A 26,584-nucleotide genomic window follows, 5' to 3' on the forward strand; every position below is an offset into this window, starting at 1 on the left:
CTGTTGGGGTTGATCAGAAGCACGAATCAAAGGATGAGATGGGGATAAGGAGTGTGACAGCCTTTTAGGTTCAAAAAGACAGGAAGAATGGATGCGATGAGTCAGATAGAGCTCTATACAACAGCAGGTGGCAGGAAGGTGGTGAGTGAGGGTGGCTATGCTGATATTCTCACAGTGGAGAGCCCAAGCAGATGTAAAGCCAGCAAGGGCTTTCCTCCATCACTGCAGAGTTGAATTGCTGATCTCCCTGCTGCAGATGATCCGGGCAAAAAAAAAAAGCAAATAGATTGCATTCTGCAGGTCAGAAAGTGCCTCAACTGTGGGTTTCCAGCAGCTGGATAACTACACCACCAGCATGTTCTGTGCTTGCTTCGTTTGTTGCAATCTTTCCCAAAGATTTGCTGGAGTTAGAGGGAGATACCTGGTTTGACAGTCCTGTCATTTGGCTTGGTACAGAGGGTTCTGTGCTTTTGTGACATTAATTTCTGTCTTGAAATGTGTCACCTTGTTTCAGGAACAGATCCTGTTTAAACTGTAGGAGAATAGCAAGAGAGGAAAGTAGGTTTTTTTAAGTATAGGAAAGCAGTGATTGCAGACAGCTTCAGGGTTACTCAAACCAAACACTTTTATTATACATTTATCTTTCAGAAGAACCCACTTGGCTACTTCAGGGTTCTCTATTTGCATTCCTTCCTTCAATCATTCCTTCTTTCATGCAGAAATCATGCATGCTGACAGCAGTGGTAGTGCTGTTTTCAGTGCCCTAAGATTTGTCAGGACTCTCTGGTCGGTAACGTGGCCTCTGTTTGGCACATAATTAAGATGTGTGTTAATAAACTGGTCCCTGTGGGATGCAGTTTTATCTTTCTGAGAGGTCTTGTGGGTTCTTAGTTCATTTGGAATGGGCTCGTTGGAGTGCTCACAAGTTTGATATATTTTCTTTTGAATTGTGTAAGGAGTTCTGTTGAAGAAAACCTGTCTAATAACTGCCCTGTGAAAATGGTAATTACTGTATGCAAATTCATTATACTTCAAATAGATGCAAATAAATACTTCTGATTTCAATTCTTCTATTCATACCTACTGTGTTTGCTCTCGTTGTTTTGCTCCCTTTTGTTTCATTTCAACCTTTTTTTCTTTTCCTCTTTTGCAGTGGTCTGATTGTTCCTGAGAAGGACAGCAATGAAACGGTCCCAGAAGTTGTAGCTACTTCTGGATATGCTCTTCTGCATTTCTTCAGTGATGCTGCTTATAATTTGACGGGGTTTAACATCACCTATAAGTAAGTGGTACCACTCCAGAGTGATTTGTACATTACATAAATGTTGCAGGTTGAGCAGAAGGAGGTTTCCTCTTCCCTCAATCTTGTATTGGAAAAAGCAATTGCCACTGAAGCATGTAATTACGAGCAGATACTTGAATTTAGATTCTATCTTTATTATACTCTTACACCGGCTAATGACTGTAATGTGCTCAGCATCAGTTTCAGTTGTCAGTTGTGAGCGTGGGCAAATGTTTGCTCAGAAAGGACATCGTAGTATTTATTTTATATTATTAGATTTTATGTGATCGTTTTCAGGCAGGCAGAACTGATACATTGTGTGTCCTTATGCATTTTGCAGAGATGCTTCTGCACAGAAATGCTTTTGCGTTAGTGTGTGCATTTCACTTGGGACACTGGATGGGACCTATTACTGAGAACCCTTCAGCAGTTTTCTATGGAACTCTGCTTTTTACTGGATTGTCTGAATCTGACTTCTTATTCTAGAGTGGTTTTGTTCTGTTTTGGGTTTTTTGGTTTGTTTCATATTTAAAATAGGAAACATATCAATATGCTCATACAAGTGATGTATGTGCTGCGCCGGGAGATTTTTATTTGGGTGTAAATTTAAGAAGTTTTTAGCTCTATCTTCAAAAAGAACCAGCTGCAAAGTCCTTGGTTGCAACTGACTAAAGTGAGTCGCTCAGTTTTGAAGCCAGTTTTGGTCCTTTCCTCCTTTTTAAGCACTTCAAAATGCAGTCAACTGTTTGAAAAATGTGGGGCATCCAGAAGGAAAGGAGCTGTTGCCGTGTTGCCTGAAACACAGGAGCTGAAGCAATTCGTTTTGAAAGGTTGGCTGATACCATAAGCCATGACACCATCTACTGCCAGCTGTCAGCATTGCACTGATGCAATGTGGTGGTGAAGTTGTAGCTGTAGACATCCCTGTTCACTGCAGGGGAGTTGGACCAGATGGCCTTTAAAGGTCCCTTCCAAATGATAACATTCTAAAATTCTATGAAGTTCACTCCAAGTATAATCTGCCTTTATAATTTTCTCTATAACTTCTTAATGTGTCTTTAACTCTTCTCTTGATGATTTCAAACAATTTTCAGGTACTGTTTTGTATGTTTTTCTTCTGTCGGTTCTCGTTACTAGATTTCCTCTTCATGTTTTTGAGGAGTAGTGATTTATTTCTTTTGAGTTTAATGGTCTTTAGAGTTACTGCTGGAGGCAGTAGTGATTGTGAAATCATGGTCTTGAAGCCAGTGAAATCAGGTCTTGATTCCAGCTGTTGCTTGACAGTAAGAATATTGGGAAGTAGTCCTTGAGTTGACCCTTTGCGTCCTCAACAATGATGTGTCTGATTTTGCCTTGGTTAAATTGCCAAAGTTATAGAATTAGAAATGATTCAGGAGAGACACACCTTTGGCTTGGGATTCATCTCAAGTGTGTTCATTGTATAAACAGATCCTAAAACAGCATCTAAACGTGAGTAGCTTAAACCTGCATTGCAGAGACACCACCAAAGCCTTGTGTGCTGATGGAATTCTTCACTTACTGTTGGGGATTTTGAGGCAATTTGTTAGCAGTATAACTGGCTAAAAGTCACCCTGGTAATTTTTCATGGGTTTAACTCATTAAGTGAGGCAGCCCTGCACGTTACAGGTACAGAACAAATGCAGGTCCATACGTTGAACTCTAGATGATTCTTGGTTTGTTTATTAACAAACAACTGAACTGCGGTATTAACTTCTGTTCAACATCACTCTTGTACTAATTAATAAGGGGAGCCTGTTTCATTACTGATGAACCTTCTTTCCCTGATGTTTGCAGTTTCAATATGTGTCCCAATAATTGCTCTGGTCGAGGAGAGTGCAGGCTCAACAACAGCAGCAATGCTCTTGAATGTGAATGTGCCAAATACTGGAAGGGAGAAGCTTGTGATATTCCCTACTGCACAGATGACTGTGGGGCACCAGAGAGGGGATTTTGCAACTTCAATGATACTAAAGCATGTGTTTGCTCTGCAGGCTGGCAAGGTAAGTCTGAATATTATGGAGAACCTCTTATTGAAATGATATCTTTTATATGTATGGTTCTTGGAAGTGTTTGAGACTGTTGACAATTGTTTGTGCTTTAACTGGGAAGAAAATCAAGCTTCCATCCAGCTTCTTCTATTAACAGATCATTGGGAAGAAGTTCTTGTTAGCAGCTGTGCTACCATACAAAGCATTGCCAGCTTGACGTGTGCAAGCATCAGATTAAAATGAAATTTAAAAATAATAATTAAAAAAATAATAATCAAAACTGAACCACCCTTTAAGCCTTGGGGAGCTAGAAGATCCAAATTGGCCATCATGTGCTGCTTTTTTTTGATTGTTTTGTGAGGATCTGAAGCGTGAACGAAATTCTGTGGGTCCTCTAGTTGGACTCAATGACCCTTATGGGTCCCTTCCAACTTGGGATATTGTGTGGCTTCTCCAACCTCTCCTCTTTTGCAGCTCTTAATGGGGTTGCACGGAATAGGAAGTAACTCTGAAGGGAACCCTGGCAGTGAAGCTGCTTTAAGAGCAGCAGAAATATAGATAAAACAAGAAGAGAACAGTTCATAAAAAACGTAACACTGGGAAGGGGAGGAACAAAAAGCAGGAAAGACAGCAAACAATGCTGTATGACCCTTGAAGCTCCTGAGGGTACATGGCAGGCAGAAAAGTGCTGGGAGATGGATGGCCCTGTGTTGTGGAGAGGGAAGGGGTCTGCACCATTCCCCTGCCATCACAGGGACAGAGAACAGAGCTGGGTTTCTGATTTACTTCATCACAGCTTTGCCTGGTCTGGATCTGCTTTTTCCTTCTGAAACCTCTTCTAGTATGTGGTTGTGGTTGAGAGTTCCATCACAGGAGTCCCTTCACACCACATCCGTTGTAGATCATTACTGATGAGCACAACTTTCACCAGGCCATGCTCTTTGCCACCCGTGTGCAGGATACTGACCTCTAGCTGAAATGCAGACTTTGGAAAGCATTTGTTTAACTTCTAAAACTGTTTCCTAGGTCCTGGCTGTTCGATCCCCGTTCCTGCAAATCGGTCGTTTTGGACCCGTGAGGAATATTCTCTTCCAAAACTTCCTAGAGCATCTCACAAAACCATCATCCACGACAATAAAATGTGGATTGTTGGAGGCTACGTCTTCAATCATTCTGACTCTCAGAAGGTTTTAGCGTGAGTATAAACCCCAATAACAGAATCCAAGCACAAAAACAGAGATCTGAGAATTATTTTTAGAAAATGCTACCTGACATGCTGTGCTTTGGCTTATGCTCCATGTCCAAGGGGAAATAACAATAATAAAAACTTAAACTCAAGGTTGGAGGTGTGGGAAAATGCTGATAAAGTAGGCAATATTGGAGAAGAAAAGTCTAAGGTTTCTGATGCTCTGTGAGTTTTTGGTTCATCTGCTTGTGACAGCATTCAACTGTTTACTATGTTTTGTAGGCTGACTTGTAAATTACATCCAATTGCAATCCAATTTTGCTTCTGTTTTATTAGCCCTTCCTTATATTGTGTCTTCTACTTTCAGTGTTTGACTCCTTAATGAAGACATAATGATTCCTGGGGATGTGAATGTTTATGCGTAGGGAATGGGACATCAAACTGGGAATGGCACTTAGGATGATGCCATTCATGCAAACTGTTTGGGATACTGAATATTAACTAGGATACCAAACAATAATTGTGTTTCCTCATTGGAATGCCCCATAAAAACACGATGCCATTTTGGGAGATCCAGGCAAAAACTGAGTTTTCCACTTCCATTGACTTAAGTCAGAGCTGTGCTTTTGTTTAGCAGGAGTTACAGGGCAGCTGCAAATGTATACATTCTTGTAAAATAGTTGCTGATTACATCCATGGTTTACTTTTTCAAAGTCACGCCTGATTTTTCAACTGATAACCTGTGCTTTCATTAAAGACTTTCTCAGAGATTATTTTATCTTGCACAGCTGTAAGTCTGGCAAATATAGTTCATTCATTTATCTAAAAAGCCAGAGGCCATTTTCAGGGTAGAGGGTTTATCTTATTTCAGGTTCTCTGAAAAAATATGCTTGAATGACAAAGACATAATTAAAAGTGCCTTCTAACAGAGGCAGTTTTATTTTTATCAAGTAATTGGAATTTACCTGGGCTTAGAGTAACCTTCTTCTACTCTTTGGGATGGATCATCTTTTGCAAGTTATCATAGCATAGAGGCAGTGCATTATCTCTTGGTTCTGCAGGAAAGGAAAACTCAGGGTAAAGCCAATCAAGATGTGGATGCTGAGTAGTCTTGATGGGATATTTTTTTTTAATCCATAACTAGTGTGTGTGCATACTTGGTGTATGTTGAAATCTTGATAGGACTTCTGTAAAATAAAAGAATTTCCAACACCTTCTAGAAAGAACAAGCACGAATTTTCTCAACTTGGTATCAACTTCTCAGGAAATCTTTTCCATTTTTATTATACAGGTATGATCTTATTTCTGAAGAGTGGCTTCCGCTGAACAACACTGTGAACTCAGTAGAGATGAGATACGGTCATTCACTGGCACTACATAAGGTATGTTGAGTGCTTTTCACCCCAACCCTACCCATCCCTTTCCACAGCTCAGTCTTGCTTTGGGAGAAACTTTTCTTCTTCCAGGATTTGTCCATGGGTAATGCAGTCTGTGCACTGCAGGGAATCCTTGGGCTGGGGTCCTAGGAGGCTGTAGTGCCTTTGTTCATATGTTCCTCCTTTCCCACTTATCTCAGACATTCTAAGGCTTGTAGGATGTGCGTGATGATTGGGGTTTGTTGGAGTTCAGCTGGTTCATAGAATCGTAGAATGGCCTGGATTGAAAAGGTCCACAATGATCATCTAGTTTCAATCCCCCTGCTATGTGCAGGGTTGCCAGCCATGAGAGCAGGCTGCCCAGAGCCACATCCAGCCAGTTCCCCAGTTGCCTTTTGTGTAGACCACATGATTGCTGTGGGCTCCCAAGGGTCTGATTTTGAAGCATCTGTTGTCCAAAGCAGAGTAGGAGAACTGGTGAATTAGGGATTTTTGGAGTCTGTTTTGCAGTAGACCCATGAATCTGTTCTTCCAGCATCTAAAATAAATGGATTTGACCATTTCTTACCTTATTTCTCACCTGCAGTGTCTTCCTGTGGCTGCAGACCACGTGAGAACAGAATGGCCAAGTCTTTGGCTTGCTGGTTCATTTGAGAATAAAGTGACCTATCACTTTATTGATCCTTGGTTTTAGATTGTTAAGTAGCTTATTGCAATGGAAGCTCATATAAAACTTAATTTAAAAAACTTGAAAAAGTCCAGACAGCACCATTCACAAACAGAACACTGGAAAAAAACTAAGATGGGAATCCCTGGCTGCAAGTTATTGGTGCATGTTCTGAGGATAGAATCCTAGAATGGCCTGGGTTGAAAAGGACCACAATGCTCATCCAGTTCCAAACTCCCTGCTATGTGCAGGGTCACCAACCAGCAGACCAGGCTGACCAGAGCCACATCCAGCCTGGCCTTGAATGCCTGCAGGGATGGGGCATCCACAACCTCCTTGGGCAACCTGTTCCAGTGCCTCACCACCCTCTGTGTGAACAAGGATAACTGTTTGGAAGTCAGCCACTGTAGTACGTTCACTGTCAGTGACAGGCAGTTCTTTTTTGCAGTTTCCCAAGCAGCACCAGTAATAGCAGTAGAGCTTCCCTTTCCAAGGTTACCATCTTGTTAGCAGCAGAGTGGGGCTCCTCTGGACCCTTTGGATTCACGAGTCACTGTGAGATGTCTGGAGAAACCCACAGATAAAACTAGATAAGACTTCAGGAGCTTCACTCTTAAAGCATGATTAATAAAACCTAGTTTAACTATCCTAGCACTCTTCATTCCAAAAGCACTTAATTTCTTTTTTTTTCGATACACTTACCTGGGAGACAAAATTTTTAATGTGCTGACAACAGAGGAGTTTCCATCTTAACTGTCTCTTTTGCCAGGCTGTTTCCTAAATGCCAAACCCATTGGGCTCATTTTAAATCTCTCTTCTTTTAGGATGACATATACATGTATGGTGGAAAAATAGATGCCACGGGGAATGTGAGCAGCCAACTGTGGGTGTTCAACATTCCCAGGCAGTCCTGGACTCAGGCAGCACCAAAAGCCAAGGAGCAGTACGCTGTGGTTGGCCATTCAGCACACATTGTCACCTTGGAGGATGAGAGCGTGGTCATGCTTGTCATTTTTGGGCACTGTCCCCTTTATGGGTACATCAGCAACGTCCAGGAGTACAACTTAGGTGAGTTTGGGCCCCACCTACCATTTGTTAGCAACTGGTTTGGAAACTACTGAGATGATGCATGTGCAGATTGCAAAACAGGGTGGCTGCTTTCTTCTCCTTTGATTTGTATTTCTGAGAAATTCAGTCCTACTTTTAGTTTTTGTGTAGCTGTGTGAGCAGACAGCCATGTACTTCCAGCTTTATACAGCTTATTGGATCCCAAAGATGAAAAAGCTGTAATTGAGAGGTGAAGCAGAAGAACTGTGAGACATCTAAATTCATTTTCCTTTCTCTTTCCTGCAAAGCAAACATTTTCAAAATTACTTTTGTGTCCTCTGAGTACAAAAATGGATGTAACAATTCAGACCAAACATCCACTTAACTCCATATCCCAACCTCTGTAGCAGTCATTACTGAATCTTTAGGGGAAAAGGAGAATAACTTTCTGGACTCCCATTTGTCCCAGATCTCTGGGAACAGTCCAAACTCTGATTTGAGGATGCAGAGATTTCCAGTGTTAGCAATGGAGAAGCGTAGGAAGCTTTCCAGATGAGGTGCTGCCTAAGGCAGCTGCTCAGAACTGACTCTCTGGAGGCATGTCCTTGTTCTACTGACCACGTAAGGAACGTCCCAAACAAATGTTATTTTAGTGAGCAAGAATATAGGGTCATTAATCACATGTTAGTTTTTAACTAGAGTGTTCTTCATAATCGTACTTAACTTCTGTGCTGTCTGGCCTTGAATACTTAAAATAAAAGTGCTCTTGGGTACTATTCTGAATCAAGCTGCAGTGCTGTCGTTTTCATGTCACTGAAATGCAATATATTCCTTCTGTGCTTTTTATCTCTCATTTACTTAGCTTGTCTGCAACATTTAATAAATGACTGTAAAAGAGAGATTTCTGGTCTAATTAAAAACACTTGGCAATAATTGTTTGCAGCATACTTACTCCTTGAAGGAGAATATTTTTGGATGTCAAATCGTAGAGACGGTATCTAATTCTGAGCCAAGTGAAACCCAATTTGTTTCATCATCAGATTTGTCGATAGGTTATTAACAGAGGTAATTAACTGTGTTTTGTCACTCACTTTTTTTCATTTCTCAGTCACAAATACGTGGAGCATCTTACAGACAAGTGGAGCTTTGGTCCAAGGAGGGTATGGTCACAGTAGTGTTTATGATCCACATACAAGATCCATTTATATCCACGGTGGTTACAAGGCATTCAGTGCCAACAAATACAGGCTAGCAGATGACCTGTACAGATACGAAGTTGATTCCCGGATGTGGTGAGTACTTCTTGTTCCTGTATACATCTCACTTTTGTATGTGGTGGAAAAGAGGATGGGTTGTGTGATAAGGGTACAGTTGCATATAGCTACTTGCATTCAGGACAGACAGTGTGCTCTTTTGTCTGTAAGTTTGATGCTCCTTTATGAGAGAATCATGCAGTCACATATAATCAAGGCTGTGAAAAAGCCAAGAAATCCTTTTTCATCTGTCATTGTATTAAAGCTGAAAGGAAAACTATTTGATGGTATTTTCTTGCCAGCAGTTCAGACCATATATATGAGCGTGGTTACTGTAATCAAGTGAGTGATAATTCATTCTGCATTAAGCCCACACAACAAATTCTATTCATCCCCATTTTCTTCCGGCCCCGTAACTATTTGAAATGTTTGTTTCCTAAACTGACATCTTCTGTGATTGCTTTTTGCCCGGAGGTGAGTTTTATTATGCAGCTGTAACAAAACTTCACAACTTTGAGCTGTAGAGGTGAAGTACATTTTTCTCAGTGTTGTGTTTGTCTTAATTTATTTTTAAAGGCTCTGTGTGAATACAAAGGCTGGTATTTGAATGGGCATGTGTCATTTTGAGTCACTATCCCTTTATTTTTTTGAGAGTTTAAGGTAGTATTTCTGCAACAACTGTTGGTGAGTTTTTACTGATGAGTAAAGTAACTAATTGCCAAAAATCTGCCTTGCTGCTCAATCACATGCAGCAATAACCACACTTCCTATCTTGGTTCATTTGTTCTTCCTGTCTAGCTTAGCAAATCTGGGTGAATAGGCAGAAAACATCACAAATGGGACAATATCTGCCCAAAGCATCCAGCAGCAGCTTCCTTTTATGTTTGTTTTGTCAGCCTTGTTGGCTGGCAGGGCAGACAGCACTCACCCTGCAGCAGGGCACCTAGCGGTGTCTGCTCATCCTTATCTGTAGGTTTCTTGCTCTGCCAACTCTCTCTGATGTTCTGTGGATTTCATGGTAAGTTAGGGCAAAAAAAGCCCTCTCCTCATCCTTATCAGTGACCCTTTGTGTTCAGTGCTGTTAATGATGCTGATTAAAGGCGAGGTCATTGGTAATGCGATTAACGCCAGCCGCGATTGAACCATGGATGAGGCATTGAGTTTTGCAGGTGTTAAGCTGCAGGGCTCCACTCTTGGCAAGTACACGGATGATGTCCCTGAAATATTTTGTTAGTTTTGAGCAAGAAATGATACCCGATTTTAAAAGAAATGATTTAGATTACTATAAATTTCTCTGGACTGGAGTCTCCCCAGATGGCGTCCGTATCAGCAGGTTTTAATTGACTGAGCTCAAAGCTGTGTTAGTGTGAAAGCTCCACAACCCCTAGGGAAAGAATTGATGATTGAGATCCATGGCTTTGGAGAGTTGCTTTCCTAGATGTATTTCTCCTATAAATTGGAAAGCAGATCAGAATACGAGAGTGAGATTACGGGAGGAATCGAACAGTCCGAAGAGAAAGTTGTTCAATCTCATTAGAGAAACTAATTAAATAGTACCCTCCACCTCTCAGTTTCCTTCTTCAGCTTGGATTTATTATTCGATGCCTTTGCAAGGTACCTATCAGTTTCATTAATCCATATCTTTCTGTTTCTGAAGGACGATTCTTAAAGACAGCAGATTTTTCCGCTATTTGCACACAGCCGTGATAATGAGTGGAACCATGCTGGTGTTTGGAGGGAACACACACAACGACACCTCCATGAGCCACGGTGCTAAGTGCTTTTCTTCCGATTTTATGGCCTACGATATCGGTAAGTTCTTGGGGGAAATAAGAAAAATACAAAATATCCTTGGAGATTTTAAAAGAGCTGCCTTCACGAAGCCTGATTTACATGCTGGGTGGATCGGAGCAAATGCTACTAAGCATACTGCAGAAGAATGTGTAATCAGGAGAAGCACATTAGCTTAGTGCATATTACCAAGCAAATGAAGTGCTGCAGAGATTTCTAGGCAAATACAGCAGCATTTTGTTGGCCAACAGTTTGTACACCACCTTAGACATTAAAAAACGTCTTGAATAGAACTCACATTCTTCTGATGTCTCATCCTAAAAGCTGTAGTGAGGTTTTGAGTGTGCTTTAGAATCATGTAGAATGGCCTGGGTTGCAAAGGACCACAATGATCATCCAGTTCCAACCCCCTGCTGTGTGCAGGGGCACCAACCAGCAGCCCAGGCTGCCCAGAGCCACATCCAGCCTGGCCTTGAATGCCTGCAGGGATGGGGCATCCACAACCTCCTTGGGCAACCTGTTCCAGTGCTTCACCACCCTTTGGGTGAAAAACTTCTTCCTCATATCCAACCTAGACCTCCCCTGTCTCAGTTTAAAACCATTCCCCCTTGTCCTATCACTATCCACCCTTGTAAACAGCCGTTCTCCCTCTTAATCTCTGAGTTAAGGAAGAAGCACTGTTTGGATAGTAGCAAGCACCAGACATTGCTAGAGCTCAACTCGTCCGTTGTAAGCTCTTGTTTAAAGTGAGGGCTGTCTCTATTGCTTCACTGAGCTGTTTGCAATGTCAGTTTGTTTGGGTGTGCTTTGTAAGCATAAACGTGCCCGTAAGTACTATGTAATCATAAAGCCAAGCAAGCGGATTTTATTTGGAAGGATTATTTTTTGGTGAGGGTGAATAGCCAGAAGAGGGCAGCATTTATTTGTGAATGTGGAGTCCACTGGTCGCGTTGAAGAAAAGGAAGAAAAGGAGATGAAATTCTATAAAAGGAAATGCATGCACAATCCAGATAGTTCACCCTGGTGAAAAACACCATTCTGTACTCATATCACATTCTGTCTTCTGCTCCTTATTCCTTGAAATGAGGGTTCTGGTGATTTATTCCCAGAAATGATCACGTAAACCTGCATTCCTGGAAGGACTGTCTGCTGAGATGTCACTCCTGTTTTGTGAAGGGAATATGCCAGTGAATGGATTACTTTGATGATCAGTCTGGCATTTTTGTGCTATTTTGCTATCTGGAATTGTTCCCCCGCTTTCTTTGATCTCACATCACCTCCCTGGGCAATCTGTTGTGTGCTCTTAACTAACTTTATTTTGAATTTTTAACTTGAGAAACATTCAGTATGTGAGGCATTTTGACAAGAACAAGAGAGTAATTTCTATCAGCCTGCATATTAAAAGGGATAGATTTTTCTTAATACATTTTGCTGCCTTCCCTCACCCAGTGAACTCTATTAGGTGTAAAACAAATGACCCAAATTTGAAAAAAAAAGAAATGCCAGTAGTGAAGTTCATTTTGATTCAGTGCAGTTAACAGGCAATTCCTTTACAGGAACTACTCACTGCAGTTTGCCAGCCCAGTTTTTATCAATTTTATGCCAAGAATTTTAGCTTGCATTGATTGCAATTGGCACGAGAGTGATGGGAGTCCTTCTCGTGCTCCTGTCTCCCTCATTCCTCGGGGCAGAGACTCTCAGGTCAGATCGTGGCAAAAACAGATCTTCAGAGGAAAAAAGATCACTTCTTCTTTTCCCTTCATGTCAGGGCAGCTTTATTGGCATGGTTTGCCTTGTCTCCCTGAGAAACATAATGGAAAATGGACCAGAAGCACAGCCAGGAATATGTAGGGTAGGAAGAATGGAGAAAATTGGAGTTCGAGTTGAGGAAAGGCTTCAAAGACAGCTCTTCCTTTTAACTGTGACTGTTAATAGTTATTTCTGTAGTGACTTGTTTTATTTTTCCTTACCATGTTTTTTATTCCTTGCCCTCCCCAAATTTTCAAGTAGTCAGGCCACGTGCGTTGGGGGTTGCGAGGACGTGCCTTTTGTTTTGTGGCATGCAGACAAATATTGCTGAGGTGTGCAGAGGTTCTTGGAGGCTTTTTAGATAGATCTGAGATGGCATTAATGCTTCTTATCCTTTTACCCTGCACCTGGTCAGGTTGGGGCTTGTCCCATCCTTAGGCCAGTTTTGGAAGGTGTGAGGATAACAGTGCAGCTGGCTGGACATGAGTGTGTTTCTCATTGCTTCTCAGGATAAGCTTTGGTTGTGTTGACTTTCAGGTTGGGTGAGCGCTTGAGTAGAGCAGCCTCACAGTATTTTTCCTGTGCTCTGTGCACCACAATGACTGCTTAGCACTTCCCATTCTCCAAATCAATCTCTCTGGCTGGTATAGAAGAGTTTCCTATCCATGGCATTTGTCTGGGTGGACGAATGCCTTCATCCAATCCTCTTCTTCCCTGAATTCATAGCAGCAGAGGAGATGAGGGTGGGCTGCAGCCCTTTTATCTCTGAATGATGAAATCCAGCAGCGGAATGCAAAGGTTGTCCTCCAAAGGGTTGCATCCCTCGTGTATGGGATGAATGCAGAACAAGAATAGTAACTTCTCAGGCAACTTGTCTCAAAACGCGGAATCACAGGGGTTAGAAAGGACCTCAAGGGACCGTCAAGTTCAACCCCTCTGCTAAAGAAGTTCCCTACAACACGTCACACAGGTTGGCATCCAACCAAGTCTTGAGCGTCGCCATAGAAGGAGACTCCCCAGCCTCTCTGGGCAGTCTGTTCCAGTGCTCCGTCACCCTGACTGTATAGAAGTTCTTCCACATGTCAGTACAGAACTTCCTATGTTCAAGTTTTAGGCCATTGCTCCTTATCCTATCGCTGCACAGCACCAAGAAGAGCCTGGCCTCATCCATTTGCCTCCCACCTCCCTTAAATCTTTATCAATGTTTATCAGATCCCCTCTCGGTTTTCTCCTCCCCAGACTGAACAGACCCAGGTCACTCAGCCTTCCCTCATTCAGGAGATGCTCCAGGCCCTTCATCACCTTTGTGGCCCTCTGCTGGAATCAGAGATCCCTGTCTTTTTGGAACTGGAGAGCCCAGAACTAGACACAGGATCTAAATGTGACCTCACCAGGGCAGAGTAGACGGGGAGGATCACCTTCCTTGACCTGCTGCCCACGCTCTTTGTAATGCATCCTAAAATCTCATTGACCTTCTTGGCCACCAGGGCACGATGCTGGCTCATGGCCAGCCTGTTGTCCACCAGGACTCCCAGGTCTTTCTTTTCAGAGTTCCTTTCCAGCAGCTCTTCCCCCAACTTGTACTGATGCATCTGGTGATTCCTCCCCACGTGCAAGATTCTACACTTGCTCTTGTTAAACCGTATCAAGTTCCTCTCTGCCCAACTCTCCAGTCGCAATTACTGTGGTTTAAGTAATCATTTGCTTTCATTTCTAAATAAGTTTTAGCTTTGTTGTTTTTCTTTGTAAAACACAGCAGGAAATATTCATGCAAAACCTATGCTCGTGTAATGGTCTCTTCTCCCTACGGGAGAGAAATTAAAACTTTTCTTTCTCCCTTCAAAAATTCAGTTCTGATGCCAGGATTGGAAGGAGGCTAGATGTTTTTGTAGCATATGTGTTCTATTTGAGTAATATATTTAATAAAATCCTGTGCATTGTAAGCTGTAGGCTTGGCTTAACTTGTAAATCAGGAAGAAGTATATTCTTTGTAGTTTTAGAAGCAGTCATTTTTTCCTGTACTTGCTCTTCTGTTAAAGATGGGAAAGAAGCTTAGAAAGCCAAACATTCCAGACCTTCTGTTAATCTAGAAAAATATATTTTTTGGCCTTGCATAACTCACAACTTGCTGGATAAAAGATTGCAAATCTCTGTCCAATTCTGAGGTCTCCTGTTAGAAATTGAAACCATGCATGTTTGTTCCATAGGGTAAAGTCTTCAAAAATAGAGCAAGTGACGTTTAAAAATAAACTTCAGAGTCATGATTTACCAAGTGTTAAACCCAACCAACTGGGTCATATATCTGCTATATACTGGCACTCTCAAACAAAAGTTTCTGCAGGTGCACAGTGGAGGATCAGCTTTCTTACCCAACGACTCTCCAATTAAATTTTGTGAAGTAATGAAGCTGATTTTCTCTGCCCTTTTGATTTATTTACGTAGTGGTTTGGGTTTACAGACTTCTTTTTTCAGAGGCTCACTCCCTGTAACAACAGTTTTATCTTGTATTAGAAACTCTGCGAGCGTTTGGGGGCTCTGTAGATCTTTACAGCAGATTGACTTTTCTGTCTTAATTGCATAAATTGCACACAACTGCCTCTGGGACATTAACCCCCAAGGTGATCCCATTCCCTTTGCGAAGCTGAAGTGCTGTGAATTGGACTGACTTCTCCTGCTTTTGTTCCTTTGATTGCTCAGTGAGTTATACGTTTCTTAGGTTGTTTTTTCTGTGCTGCCTTAAGGAAGAAATTACCTGAGAAACCAAGTTAGAAATGAAGCAGAACTTATAAATGTTATGCTAATAGAAAAAGATGGAATAATCTCACATTATATTAAAAGAGAAAAACAACCAAAAATCCCGAAGCTATGATGAGTGAAAAATATTTTTAAAAACATGGATATCTACCCTCTAGGAACATAATTGCAATGAAAAAGAAGAGGAAGATAAGTCTCTGTTCTCAGTGATGCTGGTTTGAGGGCAAAACTGCAAATAATTCGTGTCTAAACAGATAAAAACAGAACTCGTTATGCAATGAAATACTCCATTTGCAAAGGAGAGAAAACAACTTGCATTGCTGCCATTTAATTACACGTGATTGCCAAAGAGCCAACCATCTATCATGGAATCATCATACAATAGCCTGGGTTGAAAAGGACCACAGTGATCATCCAGTTCCAACCCCCTGCTATGTGCAGGGTCACCAACCAGCAGCCCAGGCTGCCCAGAGCCACATCCAGCCTGGCCTTGAATGCCTGCAGGGATGGGGCATCCACAGCCTCCTTGGGCAACCTGTTCCAGTGCCTCACCACCCTCTGAGTGAAAAACTTCCTCCCAATATCCAACCTAAACCTCCCCTGTTTCATTTTAAAACCATTCCTTCTTGTCCTATCACCATCTACCCTCATAAAGAGTTGTTAATCTGTGCCACACAAGGCCACAAAAGTGGACTCTTCAGGTGGTGGTGCAGAACAGCCACATCCTTCCTTTCCCCTTCTGTCAGCTGGGGCTGGGGTGGGAGTGTTTGGCCGTGCACGAAGCAGATACTGCAGTGCTTTTATCAGCTGCCCCATTTGACTTGAGTGATTTGTGTTTTGGGTACAGGCAGAATCATTTCCTGCAGCTCATCATCTCCTCTCTTTAATCCTAGCTTGCAACAAGTGGTCTGTTCTTCCTCGCCCGAGTCTCCATCATGATGTGAACAGGTTTGGACATTCTGCAGTGCTGTACAACAGGTGAGAATCCAAACAAGTGTTTTTCATAGCTCAGTGCCATTTCAGTACATTGGTGCACATTTGTGCATGTGTTGAGATATTTATGTGTCTGTACTTAAGGACACTGAGACTGGAGAATTGAGATTCGGTGTCAAATCTGCTGAAGTTCTCAGATCTCTGCTCTTTCAGTGTCTTCAGCAAATACCTGTTTCTATCAGTGCTTCTACCAATGCATCTTCCCAGTTCCAAAAAGAGAGGGATCTCCTAGGAGTCCAGTGAAGGGCCACAAAGGTGATGAAGGGCCTGGAGCATCTCCTGTATGAGGAAAGGCTGAGTGATGTGGGTCTGTTCAGCCTGGGGAGGAGAAGACCAAGAGGGGATCTGATAAATGTTCATTCATTCAGAAATCGTTTTCTCTTATTTTTTATTTCTTTCTGCCCTTATTTAGCTGCGTTGACCATTGATATGCCCAAATTCATATTTTCCCTTGTGGTTTCTAAATTGCCCATATTTTAGTTTCCAAACTGCCCATGTTTTAGTTTCCACAGCATATCCTGTGTCGCTCTTTACCAGTGACGTGATGTGCAGTAATTAGGTGAAATCATAGATGAGATTCCTGCTGTTAAGCATTATATCACTGTAATGATATCCACACCTTGAGGTGAACAGCTGTTGCTGTGCTTGGCTCTGCAGAGCTCAGTTCGAGGGTGTCTTCAGGGATGTGGTATTTCTGAGGAGTCTTCCATTCTGGTTCCCTGTCCCTTTGAGTACAGTATTTCTAAATCAGTAACATTATTTAAAGCACAGCTTAAGCCAGTTTGAGAATACTGACTTTAAAAGGAATGTGTGCTTTCAAACAGAAACTCTTGTTTCTGGAGATCTCACTATTCCTGTTCCAGTGTACGCCGATTACCAGCTGTCTGTTTGCTCCCATCAAGAGCAGTGAAGCCTCTGCATTAATTCTCTTCTGAAATAGAATGAAAATAATGCTAACAATTGTTTATTATTCATACAAAAATTCTGCTCAGTTGCAGAAACTCTTCTATGCTGTCTCATTGAATATAAGTTTACAAACATTGATGCACAGGTGTGTTTTTTTTGAGTTGTGTTTTTGTTGGAACTTGATGTTATGCCCGAAGCAGTTGTGATGTTATAGGAGGTTTAAAAAAAAGAAAACAAAACATCTTTTCCCCCCCTCAAAACATGAGGGGGAAATGGATCTCTGCTCAGTTGATAACAGCCATAAAAATATCTGTGGTTTTGTCGCAGCAGTGCGGCAGTATGTGACAGCATTGAATTGTTTTGTCACAGTTCCTGACTGCTGGTTTAATACTGCAATACTGTCTCCCCTGTGTCAGCTTTCTTCCTTTTCTTGACACTGTTTTTACAGGAGGATCGTGCATTCCTGCAGCATTTTATATATGGTCACATTAATCAGGTGTCACACAGAATTGTGGCATAATTTTGGATAAAATCACAGAATAGTTGGGTTGGAAGAGACCTTAATGCCCCTCCATCACTGGCTCCCCACCAGCTCAGGCTGCCCAGGGCCCGTCCATGGCCTTGGGCACCTCCAGGGATGTGTACTCACAGATCTGGGCAGTAGTGCCAGGGCCTCACCACCCAGTGAGTAAAGAATTTCCTCCTAACATGTCAGATGTTATCTCCTCTCTTTTAGTTTAAAGCCATTCCCCCTTGTCCTATCGCTATCAGACTGTGTAAAAAAATCACTCTCCCTTGTGTTTATAAATTCCCTTTAAGTACTGGAAGGACTCAGTGAGTTCTCCCCAAATCCTTCTCCTCCCCAGGCTGAACACCCCCAGCTCTCAGTCCTCCTCCATAGCAGATCTCTTCCAGCATTCTGAGCATCCTCATGGCCTTCTGGAGGTACAGCTGCTCCAACAGCCCCCTGTCCTTCTTGTGCTGGAGGCCTCACAAGGGCAGTGCAGACAGGACAGTCCCTTCCCTGCCCTGTGCCACCCCTCTGCCCAGGGTACTGTTGGCCTTCCAGGCTGTAAGCACTGGTACACAGCCAACTTCTTATCCATCAGGAGCCCCAAATCCTTCTCTGCAGGATTGCTCTCAATGAGTTCTTCTCCCAGGCTGTAAACATAGCTGGGATTACCCCAACCCAAGTGCAGAATCTTGCCCTTGTTGATTCTCATTCAGCTCTCACAGACCCACATTTTGAGCCTGTCCAGGTCTGTCTGGATGGCATTCCTTCGTTGTATCAAAAGGCTTCCTCTCCCAGATAACAGCAGTAGGATGAAAGTAATGGCCTCAAGTTGCACCGCTGGGGGGTCAGGTTGGATACCAGGGGAAATTTGCTCTCCAAAAGAATGGTCAGGCACTGGCACAACTGCCCAGGTAGTGGTGGGGTCACCTTCCCTGGAGGTGATCCAGAACCATGGGGATGTGGCACTGAGGGATGTGGTCGGTGGGCATGCTGGGGGTGGGTCAGGGTGGTACTAGAGGATCTTAGAGGTCTTTGCCAACATTAATGATTCTATGAATTGCACCTCTCAGCTTAGTGACATCAGCAAACTTCCCGAGAGTAAACTCAATCTCACTATGTCTACGCCACTGAAAAAGATGTTGAGGAGAAACATTTCTTTACTTGCATTTTCTCCAGCACCATGTATGTATTCGGAGGCTTCAACAGCCTCCTGCTGAGCGACATCCTGAAGTACACACCAGAGAGATGTGAGGCCTTTACTAACGAGACCTCCTGCACGCACGCAGGGCCCGGCGTGCGCTGTGTGTGGGCTCCTGCCCGGCCTGGCTGCGTGCCCTGGGAAATGGCCACAGTGCAGCAACAGCAAAAGGTCCTTGAGGATTGTCCTGCCAAGCCAGGTATGTGCCAAATCCTTCCTAGTTCCCTTTCCTCATCAGCTTTTTTCTCCGGTGTTGTTTGTATGTACGGTCCCACCCCACGCAGACGGCGTCAGGGTTGTTGCTCTGTAGGTGCTGGCCCTGAAGTCTGACCTTGTGAGAGCTTTCTGTTCATTGTGAGGTGAGGGAGGAGGACCTGGGTCTGCTGTGTTACCCTGAGACAGCAGGATAAGTGGTTTAAGTGCTTTCTGTCACCTTCTATGCTCGTATCTGGGTTGGGGCGTAGAAAAAGAGCATTATTTTTAAGGTCTGATTCCTGTGTTCTTCATATGATAACTTTTTAACAACTTTTCAGCACTTTATCCCAATGCGTTCATTGCTCTGAATTGAATTACATGAACCTCGATTCTGTAATAGATTGCAGCCTTTAATTATTTAAAAGAAATTGATGTAAAGGGACACTGCTTTGATGGGCTCTGAATGTACAATAAATTCTCACAAAACACAGGCGATAAGCAATTGGAAAGATGAAGTGGAAAGTTCAAGCTTTGCATGAAAATGCTGCACATAATTGAAGGGCAGGCTTTCAGCAAAATGGGCCTGCAGTGGGAGATTTCCCTGTCCTTGGGAAACGTCCTCTGGCATGGTTTGCATGTGCATTGATGGAACATGTGTGCCCCAATGCTGCTGGTGGGCTTCAGTGTCTCAGTGTGTTTTCTGCTGTTGTGTTTTGATTGCTACCTGGGCACTAAAAGCAATTGATGAATGCAATTCTCTCTCGGTTGAGTGAAAAGAAAGAATCCCATTTACTAACTGGTTGATAAGAGGAAATCTCCAGGCTCCACTGTTTGGTTGTATCTTTTGCTGTATGTAATCAAGTTCTTAGAGCTCTGTCAGGAAATGCCTGTTTTTGGTCATGCAGGTTTTTTTCTTTAATAGTTGTAGACAATGAAAAATGTGATCAGATTACAGACTGCTATAGCTGTACAGCAAACACAAACAACTGTCAGTGGTGCACCGACCAGTGTATCTCAATGCATAACAACTGCACAGAGGAACAGGTAAAGTCTCTCTAATGCTTCTGTAGTTTATGTTTTGCCTTTGAAATAACAATTGTTTTCATCTGGCAGCGTGATGACCCCCATCCTTTTGTTATTTCTTGTGCTTTTGTGCCTCTGAGCTGCTCACACCCTTGAATTTTTCATGTGGGTCTGAGGGCTTTTTGTGGGTCTCCCCAGTCCTGAAATGAGGAGGATCGTCATCATTGTAGGATCATACAATGGCCTGGGTTGAAAAGGACCACAATGATCATCTAATTTCAACCCCATGCTATGTGCAGGGACCAGACCAGGCTGCCCAGAGCCACATCCAGCCTGGCCTTGAATGCCTCCAGGGATGGGGCATCCACAACCTCCTTGGACAACCTGTTCCAATGCTTCACCACCCTCTGAGTGAAAAACTTCCTCCTAATATCTAACCTAAACCTCCCCTGTCTCGGTTTAAAATCATTCCCCCTTGTCCTATTGATGCCTCAGGGCAGAGAGGAAGAGATGAAGCTTTTACTGTCAGGGTGATGTGGTTATTCAGTAAGGCTCAAAGCCATTTGGGTTTGCTGTTAGAGCCTTAGAAAAAACTTCCCTACCCCTAGAGGGAACAGCTTTAAGGAGGAAAGTGCTAGTCTGGGGGAATATCCTGAATGCACACTGCAGTGTTTCCACATCGGAACTTACAGATTGTCTTGTAGATCTGAAATGTGAAGCTGAGCATGCTAGTCTTTATGACTCTTACAAACTGATGTTACTTGGATGGAAGCCTCATTGGTGCAATTTATTTTAGGTTCCCATTACTGCTTATGAGAATTGTCCTAAGGATAACCCTGCCTATTACTGTAACAAAAAGACAAGCTGTAAAAGCTGTGCCATGGATCAGAACTGTCAGTGGGAACCAAGGAATCAGGAGTGCATTGCTTTACCAGGTAGGTATTGCTTGAGTTTGTGTAAGCAGCTCCACATTCACCCAATCCAAAAGTAGTGGTTGCAATGTTCGTCTTCTTTTTTGGTTGGTTTTCTTTTTTTTCTTGTTTCTTTTGTTTGTGTTTAAAACAAAACTCCCAAGTGGGTGACAGTTTACTGCTATATAGGAATAGTGTTCTTTAATCAACCCAATTTTGGCATGAAACTCTATTGCAAGCAAATTTAGAAAGTCTGATGGAATATTTTTCAGTCCCAATTGTCTGAAGAGCAGTGTAATCATTTGTATAATTATTAGCCTGCATTTCATCTCTCTCTCTTTTCATTTGATGAAAGCAGCACTGTTGATATAATAAGCTTCGGTGAGACATTAGGTTTAATAATGCATGCCATTTGATTTTAGAAACTAGAATTGTGCAAAAGCAGAATGTCACATACTGGACGTGTTAGGCAAATAACACCTAAGTGTATAAGGAAAATTCTCTTATTAGCATGTTTCCAGGGGAGCTCATAGCAGTTGTTTATTAGGCTCCTCCACAGACAGAATTTTTTTTTTTTTCCCAGTAACTAGGAGAGAATTATAGCATCTTCAGAAATTGACTTACACAGTTACTAAAATATCATAGAATCGTAGTATAGAATGGCCTGGCTTGAACAGAACAACAATGCTCATCCAGTTCCAACCCCCTACTATGTGCAAGGTCACCAACCAGCAGACCAGGCTGCCCAGAGCCCCATCCATCCTGGCCTTGAATGCCTGCAGGGATGGGGCATCCACAACCTCCTTGGGCAACCTGTTCCAGTGCCTCACCACCCTCTGAGTGAAAAACTTCTTCCTAATATCCAACCTAAACCTCCCTGTCTCATTTTAAAACCATTCTCCCTTGTCCTATCACTATCCACCCTCGTAAACAGCCATTCCCTCTCCTGTGTATACGCTCCCTTCAAGTGTTGGAAGGCTGCAATGAAGTTTCCCCAGAGCCTTCTCTTCTCCAAGCTAAACAAGCCCAGTTCCCTCAACCTTTTCTCATAGGAGAGAAAGAGAGAAAAACAACGAGGGCAGGACCTTTAAAAAGGATGGAGGAACTTCCCCTGGTAACTCTGGACATGTCCAGGTCTGCTTTCTGTTAGTCTGGAGAAGTGAATAAATGATGAGACTTCAGAGAAGAACCATGAAAGTGAGAAAAACATCATCTCTTAGTGAGACGGATGGAGGATTTGGTGTTTAATTGGTTGTAGAGAAGGGAGGGAGGTGATTGTAAAAAGCCCGTCTGAAAACCCAACTCTTGATAGTTTTCAGAATAATTTAAACTGAGACTTTGGATCTGGACATCAGCTCTACAGAATGGTTTGAGTTGGAAGCGACCCTTGCAGGCCATCTGGTCCCACTGCCTGCAATGAACAGGGACACTCACAGCTCCATCAGGTGCTCAGAGCCCCATCCTGCCTCACCTTGAGTGTCTCAGGGATGGGGCATCCATCACCTCTGGGCAACCTGAGCCAGTGCCTCACTAGAACATGTTAGTTAGGAGTCAGGGAAATAATTCCTGCCAAGTGTAAGGAGTTCTTCTCCACTTTTCCTTTGAAACGATTTCACTGTTGGATGTTCAAAGAAGTGCTTTGCCAACCTTTGTTGTGAGTAACCAAGTGGTGACTTTGACTCCAGAGCCCCTACACAGCTTTCTTCTGTACTTGTACATAGGTACTTCTGAGTGTGCCAGTGGGTCGTGCTGGGTTGGATGGAGCTGTAGGGTTTCTTTTGATGGAAGATGTCTCACTGCTCAGAACACTGTGAAAGTCACTCCCACCTCTGATTTTACTATTTTACTCTTTTCCCTCCTTCAGAAAATATCTGTGGAACAAACTGGCATTTGGTCAGCAACTCTTGCTTGAAAATTACAAATGCAAAGGAGAACTACGATCACGCCAAGCTGTCCTGCAGGTCCAGTGGAGCTTCGTTGGCTTCTCTCACCACCCAGAAAAAGGTGGAATTTGTTCTGAAGGAGCTACAGAAGATGCAGTCTTCGGTGAGCGCTTCTCTTTTATGTCCTCTGAGTAATTAAGCTCTGGCTGTGGAGGAGTCCTTGCTGAGGCACGGTGTGCACTCTGTGGAGCAGACATGCCTCTTAACTGAGAAGGACTGATTTTTCCTTTTGAAATTCAACATACCCTATGGGTGTTTTTGAAGTGAAATTGTAGAGAATGTAAATGGGAAAGATAAATACAAACATACACGGTGCCTCAAAGGTATTGCTTTCTGTAATGAAATCACACACACATTTCCCTTGTGGGATACATGGCTGCGAGAGGAGTGCAAGTGGTTCTCTTGTGACATCTACACAGTATTTTATAAGTAAAGGTCCCTTTGGGGGCGCCGGAGGTGTTTAAAATAAAGCATTTAAAGCTATTTATTCTGCTCAGGAAAGCACTGTTTCAAATGTCAGCTTCTTAACTCTGCAGACCTGCTTGGCTTATTGGGAGTTATTTACGTTTGATTTAGTGGCAGGTGCTTTGCTGTCTGAACCAGTGAGGAGTGAGCTGGAATTCATCCATCCTCAAGCAGCAGGAAAATAAATATTGTTTTTTTCCAGCCACTTGCAGAAGTGCAGAGGTATTTGGGGCAGGTTGTGTGAGGGGTGCTTGAACCATAGCAAAGAATGGTGCTCTGAGGCTGTGAAAGCTTGGTCTGAGAGCATCAGCGTTCCTCATCCTGGGTCTCAGGTCTGGCAATCAGTAAGAGGTTTTTATAGGAAAAATCAGACTGGAGGCAATAGGATTGGTGCTTCTCAGAGAGGAGCATACTTCAGTATTGAAGAGAAATATTGCCCTGTTGAAACGAGTGTTTCCTGCTTTGATTCCCTTTGTGATTTTTCAAGTGATGTTTCAACAAGTGTTGGGTTTTTAGAAGGGATTCAGCTGAACCAGTGTAAGTTAAGGGTCAATTCACTTGAGGCTGCGTGTTAACTCTTAAGTGAGGAGAGGAAGCCAAGCCCTGGGACACTGCAAACCAGCTCCAGGAGTGGTTAAGTATCATGTAAATTCCTAAAGATGGATTAGCAACCCTTCCCTAACAACACTTGCTCCTTTACATTGGAGGAAAAACATTTTCCATGTACATATTATTTCCTGCTATGGTATCCTTTAAAATGTGAGCCCTAGGAATGGAAATAATAGCCTTTTTAGTTGGTATTAAGTGGTCATAATGTGGGAAATGGTTTTGCTGAGGGACAGCTGTAGCTAAAGAAAAGCTGTAAAGCAGGTACACTTTATCATTTAAGTTGTGTAGGGGACTTGCAGCTAATTTCATAATGAGCTGGTGTGAGTGGCTTGTGCTCCTCATGTTGCAGATAAATAGAAAAATAGTGTAAAGAAAAAATAATCATTGCTGTTTCCAAGAGAATTTCTGTACCTCTGCAGCATTAAATTCAGATGGCACTGAGAAACACGTATCTCCCCCATGCATTTTTGCAACACCAAATTTGTCGAAGTTCCTTACAAGCACTGTGTGGTGATGTTTATTTTCATACCAAAAAGTAAATAAAGCTGTGTGATAACTTTCCCCCTCTATATTTCTAGTCCAAAGCATTGACTCCATGGGTTGGCCTGAGGAAGATCAATGTGTCATACTGGTGCTGGGAGGACATGTCACCCTTCACCAACACCCTGCTCCAGTGGCTCCCCAGTGAACCCAGCGATGCTGGATTTTGTGGTTATCTAGCTGAGCCTTCCAGCCAGGGACTGAAGGCAGCAACGTGCATCAATGAAGTCAATGGCAGTGTCTGCGAAAGGGCAGGTAACACTGGCTCTGAGTGTATGGCCCTTAGAATCATGGAATCCTTAGAGTTGGAAGGGTCCTTTAAAAGTCATCTAGTTCAGCTCCCCTGACGTGCACAGCTCCCTGACATGGGGGCATGCACAGCTAGGTCAGGTGCTTAGAGCCTTGTCCAGCCTGGCCTTGAGTGACTCAAGGGATGGGACACCCACCACCTCTCTGGGCAACCTGTTCCATTGCTCACTACCCCTATTGCAAAAGATCTTTTCCTTATCTCCAACATAAATATACACTCTATAAGTCTGAAACCATTTCCCCTTGTTCTGTCACCACAGGCATGCTGAAAGAGTCTGTCCCTTTCTTTCCTGGAGCTCCCCTTCAGATATACTGAAGGTCTAGTATTAAATGTGGAGGTTGTTGGCCCTGCACGTGGCAGGGGGGTTGGAGATTCGTGATCCTTGAGGTCCCTTCCAACCTTGGCCATTCTGTGATTCTGTGATATTGAAATGCTGCTATCAGGTCACCTTGCAGCCTTCTCTTCTCCCCCTTCTTAGGGGACAAGTTGATATGTAGATGTATGTCCCTGAGAGTAAAAAACATCCCATTTTTTATCCCATTTGCATCATGATTTTGCCAAAGAAAAGTGGTTCTGAAAATGTGTCTTGTGTAGGTATTCCACACAGGGATCAAAAGTTATAAATAACTCTATGCTTACATTGCTAACTGTAAAATTCTTAAAGTACATTAGAGTTTAATTATTTTTCTCTAAATTGCATACCTGATTGTGACATTTAGGTTAATTATGGTGTGGAGCAATCTACTGTTTAAAAATAAATAAATAAAAGCCACTTTCCAATTGAACTCCCCTCTCTCCCCTCCCAGGCTCCATTGCCAGAGGAGGATTTTTATCAAAGTTTGAAATTAATTGGGCAAGACACTTTGGAGATAGGAGAACTTTGAAAAGAAGCTACTGGCTTTTGGGAAAAGACTTCTGGCTTTGTTGGAACTGCATATCTTTCTTTAAAAAGGGTTTGGTCTGTTAACTCCGCTCAGTTATTATAGCTGATTATTTCTGAATACCGATTAGTGCCTTTTAAATTTTAGGAAAGTTGGCTTATTACATAATATTTGCAAGTGAGGTACACCATTTCAAGCTGAGCATCATAGAAGCACAGGGTGCAGATCATGAATGTGGAATCCTAATTCAGAGTTTTCTCTTTTAACTGAGAGCTTTTGGAGTTGTTTTAAGCTTTCACTTGGTTTTATGGTCTGAGAGCAAGCACTTAAAGCTGATGATAAAGCATTGGATCACACCAGCAGTTCCTGACTTAGTTCTGCTTTCAGTACTAAGTTTCATGCGTGGAACCGATCAAATAACTTAAAACACATCCCAGAGTGCTTAGTTAATCATGGGGATTCCTGCCCTGTCTAGCACTGGCAAGCACTGCAGGGAAGTGGTGCAGTCCCCATCCTTGTCAGTCTTTTCCAGTTTAGATGATTCTGATTTCCAAGACATTGATTGGGTAAATAGGTAAGGAGCACATCAACAAACCTGTTGAGGTAAGCAGTGTTATAAATGTGATCTTTAAATTGTTTTACAACCACTTTTGAAATCATTAGCACTCTTGGATAAGCACTCATAATAGGAGAAGTGGTTTTACAGTCCTTAGAGTCTGATTTTTGGGTGGTGCTGTGTGGAGCCAGGAGTTGGACACATTGATCTTTACAGATCGCTTCCAACTTGGGATATTCACAGAATCACAAAATCACAGAATGGCCAGGGTTGGAAGGGACCTCAAGGATCATGAAGCTCCAACCCACCGCCACATGCAGGGCCACCAACCTCCACATTTCATACCAGCCCAGGCTGCTCAGGGCCCCATCCAACCTGGCCTTGAACACCTCCAGGGATGGACGGGGCATCCACAGCCTTTCTGGG

The 26,584-nt window shown here is 42.8% G+C and overlaps 1 protein-coding gene across 1 annotated transcript in view; it reads left to right on the plus strand.

Moving 5' to 3' along the window:
- Positions 1–26,584, plus strand: part of ATRN (attractin) — a gene marked incomplete at its 5' end in the record, with an annotated part of 56,451 nt that overhangs the window by 10,387 nt on the left and 19,480 nt on the right. The window contains 13 exons of the mRNA XM_019615047.2: positions 1,154–1,282; positions 3,098–3,303; positions 4,318–4,486; positions 5,769–5,859; positions 7,345–7,588; positions 8,676–8,859; positions 10,478–10,632; positions 16,008–16,092; positions 18,704–18,924; positions 19,843–19,964; positions 20,740–20,878; positions 22,719–22,900; positions 24,450–24,666. Of these exons, the coding sequence (XP_019470592.1) occupies positions 1,154–1,282; positions 3,098–3,303; positions 4,318–4,486; positions 5,769–5,859; positions 7,345–7,588; positions 8,676–8,859; positions 10,478–10,632; positions 16,008–16,092; positions 18,704–18,924; positions 19,843–19,964; positions 20,740–20,878; positions 22,719–22,900; positions 24,450–24,666 (2,144 nt within the window). The remainder of the gene's footprint in view (positions 1–1,153; positions 1,283–3,097; positions 3,304–4,317; positions 4,487–5,768; positions 5,860–7,344; positions 7,589–8,675; positions 8,860–10,477; positions 10,633–16,007; positions 16,093–18,703; positions 18,925–19,842; positions 19,965–20,739; positions 20,879–22,718; positions 22,901–24,449; positions 24,667–26,584) is intronic.

The sequence above is a fragment of the Meleagris gallopavo genome, chromosome 4, assembly GCF_000146605.3.
Source record: "Meleagris gallopavo isolate NT-WF06-2002-E0010 breed Aviagen turkey brand Nicholas breeding stock chromosome 4, Turkey_5.1, whole genome shotgun sequence".
Lineage (NCBI taxonomy): Eukaryota > Metazoa > Chordata > Aves > Galliformes > Phasianidae > Meleagris > Meleagris gallopavo.